The sequence below is a fragment of the Ziziphus jujuba genome, chromosome 7, assembly GCF_031755915.1.
Source record: "Ziziphus jujuba cultivar Dongzao chromosome 7, ASM3175591v1".
Classification (NCBI taxonomy): Eukaryota; Viridiplantae; Streptophyta; class Magnoliopsida; order Rosales; family Rhamnaceae; genus Ziziphus; species Ziziphus jujuba.
In genome coordinates, this window is record NC_083385.1 from 16,728,832 (window position 1) to 16,745,241 (window position 16,410).

General features: G+C 35.6%; 2 protein-coding genes across 3 annotated transcripts; both read left to right on the plus strand.

The window, feature by feature from the left end:
* Nucleotides 1-2,271: 2,271 nt before the first annotated feature.
* Nucleotides 2,272-10,432, plus strand: LOC107425357 (auxilin-related protein 2). 2 transcript variants are annotated; one of them, XM_048478744.2, is made up of 9 exons: nucleotides 2,272-3,351; nucleotides 5,391-6,033; nucleotides 6,121-7,044; nucleotides 7,400-7,532; nucleotides 7,667-7,764; nucleotides 7,953-8,018; nucleotides 8,303-8,392; nucleotides 9,190-9,366; nucleotides 9,869-10,432. In XM_048478744.2, the coding sequence occupies exons 1-9, from the start codon at nucleotides 2,660-2,662 to the stop codon at nucleotides 9,905-9,907; spliced, it is 2,862 nt and encodes a 953-aa protein (XP_048334701.2). In that variant the 5' UTR covers nucleotides 2,272-2,659; the 3' UTR covers nucleotides 9,908-10,432. The 2 variants fall into 2 exon arrangements, with proteins under 2 accessions (XP_048334701.2, XP_048334700.2); XM_048478743.2 differs by having other exon boundaries at nucleotides 2,273-3,351; nucleotides 5,391-7,044.
* Nucleotides 10,433-11,610: 1,178 nt separating this feature from the next.
* Nucleotides 11,611-14,978, plus strand: LOC107425351 (pollen-specific leucine-rich repeat extensin-like protein 3). Its single transcript, XM_016035347.4, has one exon. The coding sequence runs from the start codon at nucleotides 12,124-12,126 to the stop codon at nucleotides 14,626-14,628; it is 2,505 nt and encodes an 834-aa protein (XP_015890833.3). The 5' UTR covers nucleotides 11,611-12,123; the 3' UTR covers nucleotides 14,629-14,978.
* Nucleotides 14,979-16,410: the final 1,432 nt, after the last annotated feature.

The following is a 16,410-nucleotide window of genomic DNA, read 5'->3' on the forward strand; positions in this document are numbered from 1 at the left end:
TACGAAAAGTTGGTAAACAAGTTTAATACTCCTATTATTTATTGGATTGAGAAAAACTGCTTCGAAAAACTTGAAGTTAAATTGACTTTTTATTTATTTATTTATTTTATTTTTTATAAATTTTTTGGTGAATAAGCTTGCATTACGCACAAAAGAGAACCTCCAAAAGGAGGCTGACAGCCAGAGGCTAGTACCTAGCATATATATGCAGCAACTAAGTCTGAGATCTCGCTAGGTAGCAAATTGACATTGAGTATTAAACTGGCAGAGCGTTACATATATTTGGGCAAATTTAAATTCGAATGGATTGTAAATTTGTCCAGTTAAACAAACTCCTCCAATGCCACGGTTTAAATTAAAAAAGGTTTAATATAATATTTTCAAGTAGATTTGGTATGAAATATGTATTGTATTTGTCATATATTTATATAAAAAGAATTTTACAGTGTAGATAGTCCGGAACCAAAATCCATACTTGGAGTTATAAAGTTCCAATTTTACATGACTATTATTTTTTTTATACATCATTCAATTTTACATTTACTATATATATATATATTTTTTTTTTTTTTTTTGGTGCTCGGAAATGATTGATGTTGAAGGAGGCAACCCACCTATTTGATTATGATTACCCTGGTGAAATTTTAATATCTGCTTGGAGCTGCTCTATCATTGGATTTTAATTTTAATTTTAATTTTTTATTTTTTGGGGTTTTGTTTAAAAAGGGTTTAGGAGCAAAGCAGGCAGAAATGGAAAATCTTGAAGGATTTATTTAAATTTTGTTTGGGGAAGAAATTGATGGTGCCCTTGATGCTGGATTTGATTGGGCTCCAGCTCTTGCCTTGCAGGTGTGAGCTTGATTAAATCAATTCATTTGAAAACTACTGGCAAGCTACTAGTTACTTAATAATTTTTTTTTTCAAAAAAAAAAAAAAAAAAGCTATTACATATTCACCGATGTCTTTCAACTGGGCATTGCAAATAGGGATTTTTATACCCTTTGGCGTTGTAATAAATACAAAAATATTCTTTTGATTTCTAATAAATCATTTATATTTTCCATGGCAATTTAAATTATCATTATATTTTTAATAAAATAAAATTACTTTTAATTTTTTTTTTACAAAAATTAATTCTTTTGATGAATTAAAATTTTTATTAATCGATATTTTTAATTAATTTATCAAACTATTTGATAATTTTTTAACTATAAAAAATTTATGATAATTTTAATTAAATAAGCTTTTATAATTAAATAATAATTTGTCAAATATATTTAACTAATGTATTATAATTTATTAAATATATTTGTCAAATATATAACTTATCTATAATGTAATTAAAATTATTATATATTTTTTTAAAAAATAAAAAAATTATCACATGGTTTAAATAAAAAATAATTGAAATTAGAGAAAATGAAACTTAATTTATTAACTTCAATTTCATCTGGATAAAACATAACTTTTGTATCATTGATCTTTATATCATTTTGTATGCTAACCTCCATTTGCACTGCATTGTTCCAACATTTTAAGTCCTTAATTTCAAACCATAAATATAACCTTTTTTTTTTCTTCTTCTTTTTTATTGAGAACTTTTTATGACTCGTTGAGATATATATATATATATATTACTGAGAACTTTTAGGACTCAGTGATACAAGTTATTTTGCAAAAAATATCAATAAAATGTTTGGTGGTTAGAATAAGAGCAAACTACAGTTTAAGGTAAAATGAGAGGTTTATTCTGAATTATCTCCAAGTTTGCTTAGTTATGTTGGTATGATTTTACTGTAATTTTTTTTTTTTTTTTAAGATTTACAAATTAAGATTTAAACTTATGGTTGACCCAATAGATAGACGTCAATGGACTACTTTAAGGTCTTTACTTTTTTTTTTTTGGGTTTTTTTTAAAAAGAGTTATTACATATTGTAGTGGAAAAAAAAAAAAAATAAAGAAAAAAGTTCACCTGCTATTTCCATTTGAGTAAACAAATTAATTAATTAGAAAATTAGATTAAAATAAAAAGTGAGACAAAATAGATTAGAAAGAGAAACTCACCAATTAAGTTAAATATTTGAATCTTTGGTGTTAATTTACAGTTTTCACTTAATGATTATCAATTTTTTTTTATTCCATGTAAAAAAAAAAAAAAAAAAAGCCCAAAAATAGTAAAAGATGAGTCTTGGAATTTTCTTTTTATTTCCCCTAGGCAATTTCACCAACAAGGCCAAAGAAGAGGGAAGAAATAGTTAAGAAACAATCAAAAAGAAACAAAACAAGAAAATAAAAAAAAGATTAAAAAAAAAAAGAAGGAAAAATTCAAAAACTCCAAAAAACTAAAAAAGGGCTTCACAGGTCAGATTCCACCTTCCCCTTTGTATCCTCCCATCTGATCTCTCTTCCATTTTCTCAGATCCCAAACACCCCCTTCTTCTCTCCCACCCTTAATTCCCAGGCCCTTCTTCTTCCTTTACCATGATCACCTTTCTCTGACATATATATAAATATATATATTTTTTATTATATATAATATTACAAAAATCCGTTATTTAGCTTTCTTTTTGCGTTTGGATCCTCCATTTTTTCTTCGCGTTCCAAATAAGAGAAAATTGAACAAGAATAAGGGAAACCCAGAAAAAAAAAAAAAAAGCCATGAACGACTTTGAGGGTCTTTTGGCCACCGATTACGGTTTCAAACCCTCTGGCAAGTCGGCCCCAATGTCTGCCTCCGCTGCAGCTTCGTCCAAGGGCTCTGCTACCAATCACAACCCGAACTTCGATCTGGGATCTCGTGGACCGCCGCGATCCGCCCGCTCTTCCAATTCCTTTGGTGGGTCTCCTTCCGATGATCGCGATTCGGTTTTTGGGTCGTCGGGGTCTCAGAAACCCCACGATTTCAGCGACCTCGGCGACATTTTTGGTGGCTCGGCGAGGTACGCCAGCAAATCGGAGACTCGCGGTGCAGATTCGGCCTTCGATTTCGACTCCATGTTCGGTGATACCAGTGGTGGTGGTGTTGGTGGTGGTGGTGGTGCCAAGTCTTCATCGTCGAATTCGGAGCCTGTTTACGATAAACCCGTTTACGACGACGACATTTTTGACGGCGTTCCGGGTCTGAAAAGCTCGTCCAAAGTTAAGTACGAGGATGTTTTCGCGTCTTCGGGGGCTTCGTCGTCTCCGAAAGGGAGTAGTAGTGCATTTGATGATCTTCTTGGTGGTTTTGGTAAGGCCGAGCCACGATCGAAGAGCTTCGGTTCCAAAGGACAGGAGAAGATCGATAAGGGTGTGCCTAGCTTCGACGATTTGATACCTGGGTTTGGTGGTAGTAGTCCCCCTACTGAAAGGTATTGCCATTTGCTAAATTACCTATCGTTGTAACGCGTTGTATTTTTTATTTTTTTGCTCTGTACTGAACGTGTTAGTCATTGCTTAATTGAGTTTTCATTTCTTGAATTTTTTGGATCAATTTATATGCAATGGAATTTCAGTTTTGATTCATTCCTATTTGGTTGTTGTTCTTTTAGCATGTTGAATTTATTGCACTATTGGATCGGTTGCATTTTGTGTTAATGCTCAGTTGAAATCGCACCTGAATTCTAATGAATCCAAAATGATGTGCATTTCTTTGTGAAAATTGTGTCAGATTTTCTTCCATTTATGAATTTTATCTTGGATAGGAGAGGAACTTATTAACATATAAATATATTTGCTTAGAATGGGAAGCAATTTATCAACATATACATTTGTTGTGAAAATTTTGCTGCGAATTGACGTGCTGATTAGAGAAATTTTTAAAATTTTTTAATGCGACTTCATTTGATTTTTCAACAATGTTGGTTTTTATATGCGAACAATTACTAGTTTCCTAAAGGGATAACTTTGTCAGTAATGGCAGATTGGCAATTTTGTATTTATGCAAGTAAGTTGCATGCTAAATTTAATCGGAAGATTTTCTACCATATTGTTTGCATTTTTTTGTGTTTGGATTGAAAGTTAAATGAGTTAAGTCGAAGAAAAATGTGAGAATGTAACTGCCTAGTTAATCTTAAAATTGACATTCATCATTCCTTATGGTAGATAGATATTCATAGCCTCTTAACAAAAGCTTCTGGTTCCTGGAGTAGGAGCTATAGATAATTTAGGAGAGACTTTTGGGTAGTATAATGAGATTTAGAATCTTTAAAGTACATGTATATCTACACTGTAGAATCAAGTGTCGCTAAATAGTCAGATACATTATATTCCTTTTTTTTTTTTTTTTTTTTGGGGTAGTAAGATACATAATAGTCTTATTTGCTTGAAGCAAAACTCATTGTCTCGTGCCTGATCAGAATCAAGAAATATCTACAGATTACTAATTTATTAGGTTATCCTAGTGAAACAGGACGAACAAGAGTGGTGGTCAAGATTTTTATTTTTTTTTTGTTTTGTTTCTTGTTCTATTGTGCACCTAGTCTCTAGAGTTTTCTCAAGTACTGTGAGGCCAGAAAAAAATGATGAAGATGAACCGTTAAACTAGCTTCATATTGCTCTAAAAAGATGGAAGAAGACTTTTGTGCACCACTATATTAATTGGTATTGTTTTTACTTTTTGGGATTGAATGAAAAGTTTGATTATGTTTAGTGTTATTTGTTGCATGAAAATTGGTAAAAAGAAAAAGTTATGAAAATGAACAAATATGATTTGGGATTGGTGCAAAGCCAATTTTATTTATTCCTCTTATATGTTCTTTAAACTTATTGGATCAAATTATACCTGGGTGTAAAGATTAGTTGTTAGAATTTAAAAAAGAGCAAGACTGAGATTTTTGTTCTATTGTTGTTGATCAATTCATGTATTGTGGTTGATTGTTTAGTGATTGTTTAGTAATCATTAATTTTATTGCCAGTAACAGTTTTTCTTAGACACCCTTAATATGCCTGAATCAAAATGTTAGGAGAAGGCTGACGTAGTCTGAGTGGTTTTGGCTGTTACCTTTTCCTTTATATATGGGTATAAATAGAAACTTTGATATAAGCTTTTGAAGGAAGACATGTTATAATGGAAGACATCTGACGAACCATGAGGAACTGTATTGAATTTAGCTCTGGTCATACATGGCCTTTATACATGGCTGACAAGTCTTGCATCCTTTTAAGAATGTCAGTTTGGTTAGTCTTGCAAGTATTGCATGTGAAAAGAGGGCGATATTGTTTAAATAGTGGAATACCTGTAGTTTTATGATTTTTTGAAGACTGAATTGCATAATAAAGATATAATTCTCATTTGTCTCAGTGTTTTCAATCATTTTTATTCTGCATGAGTGTATGTTCAATGTTTTTTTTTTTTTTTTCTTTTTTTATTATCTTGCTATCCTTCAGTACCATATTGCTTCTGTAACAGGTCAGCTTCTGAGACCTGGCCTCCAGAAACTACTGCCAGTGTCAGTAAAACGACATCCAAGGTGATGGAAGATCCCTTTGTTGTACCAGGAAAGTTTGATGACCCATTGGAAGAAATTAGTAAGCTTTCTAACTCTGGAAGCACAAAATCTGATAATGGAAGGGTATTTGATGATGTGGATCCCTTTGATGGCCTTGGAAAATCTGTGCCAGCTTTTTCTTCAGATAGGAGCAAGGAAAAAGATAGGAGTGCTTCAAGGTCAGATTCAATTGGTAGTGGGACCAGAGCTTATAGTGGTAGAGAATCAACCGAGAAGCCTTCTGTGAGAAGTCCGGATAGCCAATATCAGAAGAAGACACCTGTTGACAATGATTGGGATTCACAGAAAACCATGTTTGATATGCCTACGGCTTCTACTTATTCACATAAATCTTCTGGTCAACCTATGTCCCCCCCTTCCTATGCAAATTCTAGTGTTAAGGATGAGACCACACAGATGGATGGGTCTTTAAGGTTTGAAGAAAGTTCAGACTCACCAGAAGATATATGGCTCACCGTTTCAGAGATTCCACTTTACACTCTACCTACTAGTGCTCCACCACCTTCAAGACCACCTCCTCCAAGACCTGTACAGGTTTCAAAGGCACGAACACGTTCCCCTGCTTCCACAAATGCAAGAAGAACGGCTAATGAGTACTCTTCTTATCCAAATTCAACTCAAAACTTTCAGGTTCCCAAGTCAGCTCCTGCTGCAAAGGGCTCAGCTACTTCTCCCATAGATGAGCTTGAAGATTTTGCCACAAGTAGGAGCAGAAGCAATGCTGATGATCATGCAAATGGTCCTTTTGGTGAAGAATTGGAAATGAACTCAGTTGCTGCTGCTATGAAGGAGGCTATGGATAAAGCTGAGGCTAAATTCAGACATGCTAAGGAAGTGCGGGAGAGAGAGAGTTCAAAGGCTGCTAGAAGTAAAGAGCCACAGCCGGAGAAAGATGAAAAAGCTGTCCATGAAAGGTTGGAACGCGAGCAGTTGCAGAGGGAAAGGCAAGAGGAAGAAATGGAACAACAGAGACTTAGGGAAATTGAGAGAGAACGGGAGGAGAAAGAGAGAGAACAAAGGAGACTTGAGAAGGAGAGGGACAGAGCACGGGAGATTGAGAGGGAAAGGGAAAAAGCTAGACAAGCTGTGGAAAGAGCCACTAGGGAAGCACGTGAGAGAGCAGCTGTTGAAGCTCGTGCAAGAGCTGAAAGGGCAAAAGCTGAAAGGGCTGCTGTTGGAAAGGCAAATGCTGAAGCTCGAGAACGTGCTGAAAGGGCTGCAGTTCAAAGAGCTCAAGCTGAAGCTCGTGAAAGAGCAGCAGCGGAGGCAAAGGAAAGAGCAGAAAAGGCTGCTGCTGAAGCCAGGGAAAGAGCAAATTCAGAAGCAAAGGAAAGGGAAGCCCGGGATAGAGCTGCTGAAGCGCGAGCTAGAGCAGAACGAGCTGCTGTAGAAAGGGCTGCTGCAGAGGCTCGAGAAAGGGCTGCCGCAGAGGCTCGAGAAAGGGCTGCCGCTGCTGCTGCTAGGGCAAACCAACCAAAGAATGAAAACGATCTGGAAGCATTTTTCAGCATGGGTCGGGCCAGCAGTGCACCAAGGCCTAGGTCTAACTCATCGGTGAGGGTCTAAATTCTTGAAGTTGAGAAATATTTTGAGTTAGTGTGTGTGTGTGTGTGCACGTGTGTGCTTGAAATACAAGGTTTGGCCTTCTTCATGATAGCGTAGACTTTTTAAGTGATGGTAACTTAACTTGGTATCAAATCCTGGTCCTTTGTATTTGTTGTATCGAACATGCATATCTCGAATTCATTCTTGTTGTTATGCACCCTTACATCTGAAGGGATGTGTTAATGTGTTTTTGTTTAGCTTGATATATAAACTTAGGTTCGGTTTCTAATAGTTTAAGCATTTGAATCGCTGGTAAACATTGGTATTTGAATTTTGGATTGTTGACATCTTTTATGTATGTCAGGATCCCTTTGATACCCAATTTCAGAGCAGGAAAGAGCCTGAAGTGGCAAAAACATATGGTGGAACTTCATCAAACATGAGAAAGGCATCTTCAACCACAAATATTGTTGATGACCTTTCCTCTATATTTGGAGGTATCTATATACTCAATTGCTCATAATTTTTAATTTTCAGTGAATGGCATATGTATGTGTGTGTGTGTGTGTGTGTGTGTGTGTTTGTCTTCTATGTTATATTCCATCTGCTAAACTTTCTTTTGTGGTTGAAGCTGCTCCATCATCTGGCGAGTTCCAGGATGTTGAAGGGGAAACTGAAGAAAGACGAAGAGCCAGGTTAGAACGGCACCAGAGGACCCAAGAACGAGCGGTATGTGCTTCCTGTCAATAAAGTTAAATGCTTTTTGGGTCTACTAGAAGAAGAATGGAACAGTATATGTTCTGCTTGACTATAACTGAATTATAAGGCACTGCTATGTAATTTCTAAACACATTCGTTTACTCACTTTAATTGTCAGTTCATGCATGTGAAGTTCTTATTGTTGGCTAATTTTTCAGGCGAAGGCACTAGCAGAAAAGAATGAGCGTGACCTGCAAATCCAGAGGGATCAAGCTGAGAGACATGTAAGTACCTATATCAACTGGGCCTTTTATGTTACCATTAACTTGGAACTGAACCAATTTCTATGGTTTTGTGATGTATGTCTACTCTTTTACCGGTTGTTTGTAATGTAGTTCATTGTACAGTCGAAATGTAGTCATATTACGTACATCATAGATAATCTTTTTGTCATAGTCAGAAGACTCTTGAAATTTGCATGATCTTTTTGTCATAGTCAGAAGATTCTTGAAATTTACATGATGTTGGAGTTTCTGTTGACTTTTATTTTTGTGTCTGCTTCTTTCAGAGGATTGCTGAAACACTAGATGTTGAGATCAAGCGTTGGGCTGCAGGGAAGGAAGGGAATTTGCGAGCTCTGCTATCGACCTTGCAATATGTATGTGGGGAGAATCTATATTTTGCTCACTCTTTAATGAGGAGGATCTTTCTGGGTTTAATTTTTTCACTCCTCCAAAGTAGACACTATGCACAATTTTTGCATGCACTCAGACAACAAGAACTATTGTAGTGTAAAGTATAGTTCTAATGTCTCTCTGAAAGATCTGGATTAAATTCTTTAAATTTTGCAGAAAGTTTTAATAATTGGATTAGGAGCTTAATTTATGTTGTTGTCCTTGTTTCATTTGTCTTCTTATGAACTTGTTGGGAATTCTTTTCCTGTTAGGGCTTTCTCCTTTTGCTTAATAAGGATTTATCGTGGTGATGGTACCTTAAGGGGGCCACTTTATTTTTCTTGAAGGGATCAAAGTTATTTAGTTTTGGTGCTCTTGGCTAGTAAAATCTGAATATTGCATATAAAGGTGTTTGATTTTTTTTTTCATGTGAGTTATTTGGTTTTTTAAATATTAGTTTGTTTAGGAGCTTATTTTATTTTGGTCAGGTGAATTATTTGGTTTTTTTAAGATTAGTTTGTTTAGGAGCTTATTTTATTTTAATCTAGTTTGTGTTTAATTTTGTTTTCTTTGGTTGTTTGGGATGCTTCTTGTCCAGGTAGCACATATTTCTTTTTGTACTAAGCTTTTCGTTGAAATATTGTGGATGGTAATGTTGTTCTTTTATCTTTTTGATGGTGATAGTTTCTTCTTATAAAATAGTTAGGGTATATCATTTTATGCTAGAAAATATTACAAATATGTATTCTCGAGCTTGACTGGACTCTTGAATGATGATCAGGTGCTCTGGCCTGAATGTGGTTGGAGTCCAGTTTCTTTGACTGATATGATTACTGCTGCCTCCGTTAAGAAAGTATATAGAAAAGCAACTTTATGCATTCATCCAGATAAGGTGCAACAGAAAGGTGCCAATCTACAGCAAAAATATATTGCAGAGAAGGTGTTTGACCTTCTTAAGGTACACAGCCAGTTTCAATTTAAATGGAGGAGTTATACTTTTTATCCTTTAGTATCAATTTTAAGTTGCTTCTATTTTCTTTACATGTACTTGACATTTACAAAACCTGAAATGCTTTATTCAACATCATATCCACTTTAAAAAGCCTCTCCTTATATATTTGTGTTATCAGTGGAGAAGTTGACTAGTGGGTTCATTATGTCTAACTCTTTAAAGTTACTTGATAAGTTGTTAAAGTTCATATAATTAATATCACGATTAAGACTGATAATTAAATACTGGAAATGATCTTAATTTTACTTTTAAGCTAATGTAATATAATGTTATTATCGGTTTGGAATACTTTCTAAACCTACAACCGTTTAACTATTTGGTAGAAGACTACTTGATTCAACATTTTTATAATTCCAAATCTGGGGTCTCAATTTGGTGCGAGTTGGGCTGTTACTTCAGTTCCATCTATTTAAAATGCTTACTGAAAAAATTAATGGCATGGTAACAGGAAGCTTGGAACAAGTTCAATTCAGAGGAGCTATTTTGAATTTTGTTGATGATATTTCCACTTCAAGTTCGCGGCCTCATTTTTTAGTGAAGAGGGAAGTGCACTATGTTGTAGAAGAAAGACGTTCACTCGGTGACGGTAGAATTTGGACTTGAGTTTATATGCTTTGATGAAGGAGACCTTCAGCCTACGGAGAATCCTGGATTGTCGTCTGTTTCGCCGTCTCCTTTCTATCCTCTGCTCTCTCAAATTTGTTCTCCCTGTGTCTTGTAATTGTTTGCCCGGGGGATTTCATCCACGAGTTAAGAGGAAAGGTGGTTTAAAGATCTGTTCATGAAATTTGGAATGAGTAGTTGATGTAGGATGGAAACTATGTTTTGTTACACTCATCAACCATATTCATTGATTTTTCTCTTGAGTGAGAAAGGGCGGGTGGTTTGGTCAATTTTTTGGTCTCTTTTTACCTTTTGTGATATATAGCTCATTGAGTATAAATACCATTATTTGTATTGATACTAAAAGACTAAATATATCCAGTGTATGATTGAGCTGTGAATTTTATAATGAATTTGTTCCGCAATGCCTATTTCATCCCAAATGGTATCATGAGAAGGTGGTGACCTCAATAAAGGAAATGAAGTGAAATTTTGTATTAATGTCTGCATAAAATATTATGAGTAAGGTTATCATATGGATCTTGTAAAAATAAAGTTTTATTATGATTATTATTTTTTACATAGCTAAAATTTTTGAGAAGTTTCAGTTTCACTCCCCAAAAAAAAAAAAAAAAAAAAAAAAAAAAAAGGAATCTATGCACCGGAAATTTCCTAAATCAGCCTTTCTATTATATTTTTAATTTTAATTTTAATTTTTTTTACTTAAGGTCCGTTTAAAACATTTAAAAAAAAAAAAAATTCTATACTTTGTGCTAAACCGATGACGTATTACGATCACTTGAGCTTCAACTTCCAATACGAACCACTTTGATAATATCTCCTCTGCCCCTTCAAGAAAACGTTTAAAACAGTGACTTTTCCACATGGTTTGCGAATTCTTATAGCAGGGGGCAGGCGGCTTCTGCATCTGCAATTACAGTTTGTGAAGACACCCTAAATCGACCTAACTAATAAATAAAAGGAAAATAAGAAAATATGAAAAAGAGGTATTTTGGTAAAGTTTGTTTTTAGGTTGGGGCCTTGGCTTCCCGGTTTTCTCCACACAAAAAATAATACGAAAAATTGTATTATCAATAATTTTGAATAATATTCATTTGTATTCATTTCCATAAACTTTTTTCACATAAAACAGTAATAAATAATAACCAATTAACGGAAACACATAAAGAGAAGTATATTATTTTATACACTAGTCCATGATCACTTGTTTCCATATCATTCCAAATGAATATTTTTGATCTCTTCGCTCTACTACCTTGTATATTTACAAAAATATTACCAAAAAACAAAAAAAACTTTTATATTCACAAGCAAAAAAGATGTTTTTTGATATAAAATATACCATAAAGTTTAGATGAATATATATTCCAGTTCTTTTCAAATCAGGAGTTGACCTATCCAATCATCTTTAACATACATCATACAATAACAATTATAGGAAAATTATTTTTGATCACTTCTTTTATATGTATAACCCTTTTCTAGCAATACATAAATAATCTTGAAAAATCTAATTAACCAATAACAATAACATGGTGCAAACTCACTTTGTTATAACAAAGCAATCAAGCCACTTGACCATTTGAATTAGCTTTCATTAAAATGGGGGTTTAATTAATGGTGACATGGAGGAGCTTGACTTTTGTAAACGTTAACGAAAACGTTAACTAACTTTGCCACCTATGATTTAGGTGTTCATGCAAAATATTTCCCTCATAGGAGAGAAGACTGGGTCTTTGCTGGTCTGTCAATTACCCTTAACATACAAATTTAGTTAAAATAAACCAAAACCCAACATTTCTATTCCTCAAAACATACTCTAAAATTAGAGCTATCTTCATGGAAAAACAAAAACAAAAACAACAAAAGCAAAAATAGGCATAACAACCAACCAATTTTCTCATGGTTGTGAAGAAACCATCCTCTGAATTAAAGATGAGAGAAATTGTTGCAGAGCCTCTCAAACAGCTTCTATTCCATTTGTCTCTTCCTATATAACATTCATTCCACACTAGTCTTCCTCGATTCATGTAGGCAGCCTTGGGCCTATCCAAGGTGGCACTGCAGATTGTTCTCAAAATGCAGGCCTCAGGCTGCTTCTTAGCTTTCTTTCTCATTGTTGTTTGCTTCATCTCTTCTTCATTCGCCTTGTCAGAAGATGAAGTCTCCTTCATCACTCATAGGCAACTGTTAACTCTCCCTGAGAATGGCGATTTGCCTGATAACTATGAAAGTGAGGTTGATTTGAAGGACTTGGAGTTTCCCAATTCCAGGCTCAAACGTGCATACATTGCACTCCAAGCATGGAAGTTGGCCATTTACTCAGACCCACTCAACACTACATCAAATTGGGAAGGAGTTGATGTCTGTTCCTACAATGGTGTTTTCTGTGCACCAGCTCTTGATGACCCAAAACTCAACGTTGTAGCTGGGATTGATCTCAACCATGCTGATATAGCAGGTTACCTTCCTGTTGAGTTGGGTTTGCTCACAGAAATGGCTCTTTTCCACATTAACTCGAACAGGTTCTGTGGGATAATTCCCGAGAGCTTTTCTAGGCTAACTCTTCTCCATGAGTTGGATGTCAGCAACAACCGGTTTGTGGGTTTGTTCCCAAAAGTTGTTCTGTCAATTCCAAACCTTAAATACCTTGATCTAAGGTACAATGATTTCGAGGGCAGATTGCCTTCAGAGCTCTTCAACAAGGAATTGGATGCATTGTTCTTGAACAACAATCGGTTTGTATCAACCATTCCTGAAAACCTCGGCAACTCTCCGGTCTCGGTTTTCGTGGTGGCTAATAACCAACTCCATGGATGCATCCCTCAGAGCATTGGGAAAATGGGCAAGACTTTGAATGAAATTATCATCTCCAACAACAAGTTTGGTGGGTGTTTGCCTGCTGAGATTGGCCAGCTTGGAAATGTGGAGGTTTTGGATATTAGCTCAAATGGGTTCTCAGGGATTTTGCCCAAAACTTTCAGTTCCCTTGAGAAATTGGAGGAATTGGATGTTTCAAGAAACATACTAACTGGGTTTGTTCAGGAGAAAATATGCAAATTGCCAAGCTTGACAAACTTCACATTCTCATACAATTACTTCAATGGTGAGGCAAAAGAATGTGAACCATCATCTTCAAAGGACCTAGAATTGGATGACACAAGCAATTGCTTACCTGATAGGCCAAAGCAGAAATCAGCAAAACAATGCCATCCCATAGTGAGCAAACCAGTTGATTGTAGCAAGGCCAAGTGTGGTGGAGGAGGAGGAGGAGGAGGAGGAAGATCTTCACCATCTCCTAAACCATCAACCCAGAAGCCAAAATCACCACCATCATCACCATCTCACAAGCCAAAATCACCATCTCCATCTCCACCTCCATCTCCATCAACTCCAACTCCAACACCAAAGCCACAACCAACACCAAAGCAAGAAACTCCAAAGCCAAAACCACAACCACCAAAACAAGAGACTCCAAAGCCACAGTCACCACCTAAACAAGAAACACCAAAGCCACAACCACAACCACAACCACCAAAACAAGAAGCTCCAAAGCCACAACCACAACCACCAAAAGAAGAAACTCCGGCACCAAAACCATCTCCAACCCCGCTTTCTTCACCACCCCCACCCCCACGTGATGATCCTGCTGGCCCCTCCCCCAGGGGACGTGTCAGGTCTCCTCCACCACCGGTACCTGTTTCATCCCCACCACCACCACCAGTACCAGTTTCTTCACCACCACCACCAGTTTCTTCTCCACCACCACCAGTACCGGTTTCATCCCCACCACCGCCGCCGGTTTCTTCTCCACCACCGCCGCCGGTTTCTTCCCCACCACCGGTACCGGTTTCTTCCCCACCACCATCGGAATCTACTCCTCCAGGTGGTGGTGATTCTTCTGACAAATCTCCACCACCACCACCCCCATTTTCTTCTCCTCCACCTCCACGTGATGATCCATGGCTAAGCTCCCCTGTTGCGCTTCCTCGCGTCAGGTCTCCGCCACCTCCGCTTCGTTCTCCACCACCTCCTCCGGTTCACTCTCCTCCACCTCCGGTCCATTCCCCACCACCTCCCGTCCACTCTCCACCCCCTCCAGTTCACTCCCCTCCACCGCCAGTTCACTCTCCACCACCACCACCACCGGCTCACTCTCCTCCACCACCAGTCCACTCTCCACCACCACCGGTCCAGTCTCCACCACCACCTCCTCCGGCCCACTCCCCACCTCCTCCGGTTCACTCACCACCACCTCCGGTCCACTCCCCACCACCTCCTGTCCACTCACCTCCGCCTCCGGTTCACTCTCCGCCACCACCAAAGCAGCCTCCACCACCTCCGGTGTACTCTCCGCCACCACCAAAGCAGTCTCCACCACCTCCGGTGTACTCTCCGCCACCACCAAAGCAGTCTCCACCACCTCCGGTGTACTCTCCACCACCACCTTCACCATCTACTTCACCTCCTCCTCCTCCTCCTGCTTCCTCACCACCACCACCTCCAATGGAAGAATTGATTCTCCCGCCAACCTTCGGCTTCGAGTATTCGTCGCCACCTCCACCAATGTTCCCTGGCTACTAAACGACACCGTATCATGGGTCTCTAATCTTTCTTATATTTTCTTAACTCTCTTTACAGGTTTTACAATCTTAACACCATACAACACCCACTTTTGTTAGTTCATAGTTTGTGTCATCCGAAAAAATCAAAAAAAAAAAAAAAAAAAAAAAACCAAAAAAAATATTATATGAAAAATGTAATTTTATTTATTTCTTCTATATGCCTCTCAACGACAAATCAAAGTGACACCATCGGCAAAGATGTATATTAGAAAAAATTATTAATTAAAGAAAAAAATGTTAAATTTATTTGTATTTTGCCATGTAATTTTTTTCCTTTGCTATTATATTTATTCTATTACATTTTTTTTTTCTTTATTATCTTTTACTATAATAAGGTTGCATTAATTTCTCACCTTTTATTTTAGAATTTTTGTTTGTTTGGTAATGCGTATCATTTTCGCAACTAGAAAATTAAGTAACATTATTAGTATTATACATTTAATATTCTACGTGAATATTTAATTTGCAAATATAACTAAGCCAACTTCATTTGAAAATTAGAAAAAAAAAAAACCGAATAAAAGAATTGTAATAGTAAGAGTTAAAAAAAAAAAAAGACTACTCAACCTCTCTTTAATTAAATAAAATAGATAAATATTATAATAAGCATATTCTTTTTTTTTGTTTTATTTATTAAAAGTTTTGTTATTAACTAATTGTATGTATTAACCAATTATAATTATAATTAAATATTATATTAAAAATAATAATTAAGTAAGCAATAAATGAAATTTATTATAAATATTATATGAAATAAAACAATTTTGATTGAAAATAAGTAAGTGGGGAAAAAAATTTAAAAAATAAGACAAATTAAAATTCAAAACTGCCCTTAGAAGAGAAGGGAGGAGGGTGAATTACGCATTTATGGCTATAATTGTAAATATGTAAGTAGATATAAAAAAATAAAAACAAAAGGCAAAAGAATTTAAGGGGGATATATGTCCCCTCGACCTATTAATTCTTAAAATAATACTAAAAGTATCATTTAGTCTATGAGATTTACATATATCATTTTTGTTTAATTTATATTTATCATTTTAAATATTGATTTATTTTTATATAGATTATATTAATATGTTAATCATTCAAATAATGATACGTAACTAATTTGATAGACTAAATGGTGCATACAACATGATTCAATTCCAAAAGTTTAAACTAACTGTGATACTGAGGATTCCTAACATTTAAACTGTTAAGAAGTGAGTTTAATATATATATATATATATATAGCTAGTGTCTAATTAGCCTATGTATTTATTATAGTATCCTTTTAGTATTCGAATTCTGCATTTTAATAAAATGTAGATATGGCATAATTCCACAATATTATATTTATATGAAATTAAAAGTGATGATAATATGTATCCCATAACAAATATTTGGGTATGCGCATGGTAAAATTTTCCTCCATATATATCCACTCCATTTGGTGGAGAGTTTAGGCAATGCCTTATAATTAACTATCCTAATAACTCATTGCCTCAAATTACAAGTTGAATTTAGTTAATATGTGATTCATATAGAAGCAAACCCATTGTTTTTTGTGGAATGATTCTAGTTTGAATCTCCCCCATTTCAAATAAATTAAATAGACCTACATATATAATGTTTGTATAATGTAGATATATGTATGGTTTTAAAGTATTAATGCATATAAAAATGATGTTTTCAAAATTGTCATCAATTTTATTGTCCAAAGACAATGGTCATCTAGAAAAATCATACATACATAATA